The sequence below is a fragment of the Octodon degus genome, unplaced genomic scaffold (assembly GCF_000260255.1).
Source record: "Octodon degus isolate 3935 unplaced genomic scaffold, OctDeg1.0 scaffold00146, whole genome shotgun sequence".
In the NCBI taxonomy this organism is placed as follows: Eukaryota; Metazoa; Chordata; class Mammalia; order Rodentia; family Octodontidae; genus Octodon; species Octodon degus.
In genome coordinates this window covers 625,472-627,898 of record NW_004524722.1, presented here as the reverse complement: position 1 = coordinate 627,898, position 2,427 = coordinate 625,472, and the positions used below count along the sequence as shown (strand labels likewise).

Here is a 2,427-nt window from a genome sequence, read left to right as displayed (position 1 = left end):
TTTTTTAAACTGGGTATTGAACTCAGGCCCTTGCACTTGCCAGGGAAGTGCTTATTCTACTGAGCCATCTCCCCGGACTAAGGGGGCATTATATGAAAACTATAGTTAGACAGAAATTATGTAAAGGTCTATCTAAAAGTCAGTTTCTCTGGCTACTTTAATATATATAGATCATGTCAAACTGCTAGCATACTGCCTAAATCTGGGGATACATCTATTAGTTTTACATACATTGTGTGACTGTGCTCTTTAACTTCGACTTGCTTTTGTTCTTGTCTCATTTTAGTTCTTTTACGGAACTGCCTCATTTGGCAGGAACAGAACAAAACTTACTGCTTGCCAAAAGAATCCAAACCCAGTGGAAAAAATTTGGACTAGATTCAGCTGACTTGGTTCATTATGACGTTCTCTTGTCATACCCTAATGAAACACATGCTAACTACGTATCTGTTCTGGATGAACATGGAGCTGAGGTGATACGGACTGTTGGCACTTTGGTATTTTATGACCCCAGGCTTTTATATGGGCTGGAATATAGGGTTGAGCAAGAACAGAATTTGTTAATTGTGCCCTGAAATTCACATACTTCATAAATGTTAATAAATTGCAAGCTATTTAGTTTCTGCTGTGCTAGGCATGGTGGCAGGTCCTCAGGTCAGAATGAAGTTGTGGATATGATACCTTTGTGTGAGTTAGGTGATGTAGAAAGTGGGGTACATTATTTCAAATCAGAATGGTGAGTCCTCTGAAGTGTATGATTAGGACTTTCTAACCACGCAGAAGTGGGTCAGTCATTCAGCTCAGGCTGGGAGTTAGAGAAAGGAGTCCCCTTGAGAGAGTTGATGTATAGGTCATGCAAAAGCACAGGGGTTCACCACATGGAAATGCAAGGTAGGAGGATTCTAGCAGAGGAAAATACTGGCTCACGCTTGGCAACATGTACTGGCTTAGCATTATTGATACAATTCCAAAATTTTCTGATGTTCGAGAGTGTTAAATACAGACTGGGGTGTGGTAAGAGATAAGCCAGTAGGTAGGTCTGGAGACAAATTAAAAGGGTTTGTCCCAGGGAGCTTCAGCTTTAGCTTTTGTTCCTGAGTCCAGATGACAAATCCTAAGCAGGGGAAGGATGAGCTAGAGGGGCACTTTAGGTACATTGGGCAGTCTGCAGGTTATGTCTCATGAGGTCATGAGTTGCAGTTAAGAATCTTAATAGCTACATCAAAGCTGATGAAGTCTCGAGCTAGGATGTTTGCAGGAATAAGGGAAAGAGATGAATGTGGGGAACAGCAAGCGCACAGGAGGCTTCAGTAGGGACCTAGAAGGAAACCTGTGTCGGACACCTAGAGCGCTTGATGAGCGTGGCTGACCGACTGGGAATGGGGAGAACGGGGGTAGAATGGGTAGCAAGCCTAAGGGTGGGGAAAGAAATTTTAACATGTTGCACCTGGAAATCAGCGCTAAATAATCATCAGGCTATTGAATATATGTGTAGGAAACTGGCAAAGTTTTCATAGACAATGAAATGTTGCAGGGCAGGGATACAGAATGGGCACACAGTCACCTAAGGATAAAAACCAGGAAACTTAAAATGAAGACAAAAGTGGCTCGCGAAGGAGAAGCAAGAGAAACATAAGAGTGCCACTTTTGCCAACAGTATGTGTGTGGGTGTGTGCATGTATGTGCATGTATGTGCATGCGTGCGTGTGTGTGCATGTATGCGTTGTGTGTGTTAGCATATGTGTGTGTGGTGCTGAGGATGGAGCACAGGGCCCTCACTGAGCTACACTTCCAGCCTGCCAGTGCCTCTTAAGCTCTATTTTTATACTTTTTAAGAGAACATTTAGTTACACAGGATCACATGTGTTTGTAGGCGTTGCTGTTATTTTATAATAACAAAACTCGTTCTCACTGTTGAGAGCAGAATTTTGCTATTCAATTCCAGAAACTAGTTTCAGTATGCGGAATCTTTAGTGTGTGCTTGGGGACAAAGTACATTACACATTAATAACCATCTCGAGTTATCCTCTCCAACTTACATTTTAACTCTTGCTAGATTTTCAAAACGTCCTACCTTGAACCGCCACCAGAAGGATATGAGAATGTTACAAATATTGTGCCACCGTATAACGCTTTCTCACCCCAAGGCATGCCAGAGGTACATGGAAACTATTTTGTATTCAAATCTTAAAGTGTTTCCTTGCTGTATAAAACCTGTTATCTGCATAAAAACAAGAGGATTTTCTGTGTGAGTCATACATGATCATCTGTTGCTTGATGCTCTGTAATATGAGCACTCAATAAAAATCAAAGTAGTGTTTTAAAAAGCAGAAAAGGGGGCCGGGGAGATGGCTCAGTAGAATAAGTGCTTGCCTGGCAAGCTCAAGTGCCTGAGTTCAATCCCCAGTTCCGCAAAAAAAAAAAAAA

The 2,427-nt window shown here is 41.9% G+C and overlaps 1 protein-coding gene across 5 annotated transcripts in view; it reads left to right on the top strand.

Annotated features, from left to right (window-relative positions):
• LOC101572733 (N-acetylated-alpha-linked acidic dipeptidase 2) overlaps positions 1-2,427 on the top strand; it is an 87,560-nt gene that overhangs the window by 28,247 nt on the left and 56,886 nt on the right. For 4 of the 5 annotated variants that reach the window (XM_004641913.2, XM_023702154.1, XM_023702152.1 and 1 more), the window contains 2 exons: positions 287-473; positions 2,057-2,158. In XM_004641913.2, the coding sequence (XP_004641970.1) occupies positions 287-473; positions 2,057-2,158 (289 nt within the window). The remainder of the gene's footprint in view (positions 1-286; positions 474-2,056; positions 2,159-2,427) is intronic. The other variant, XM_023702153.1, reaches the window with a different exon arrangement.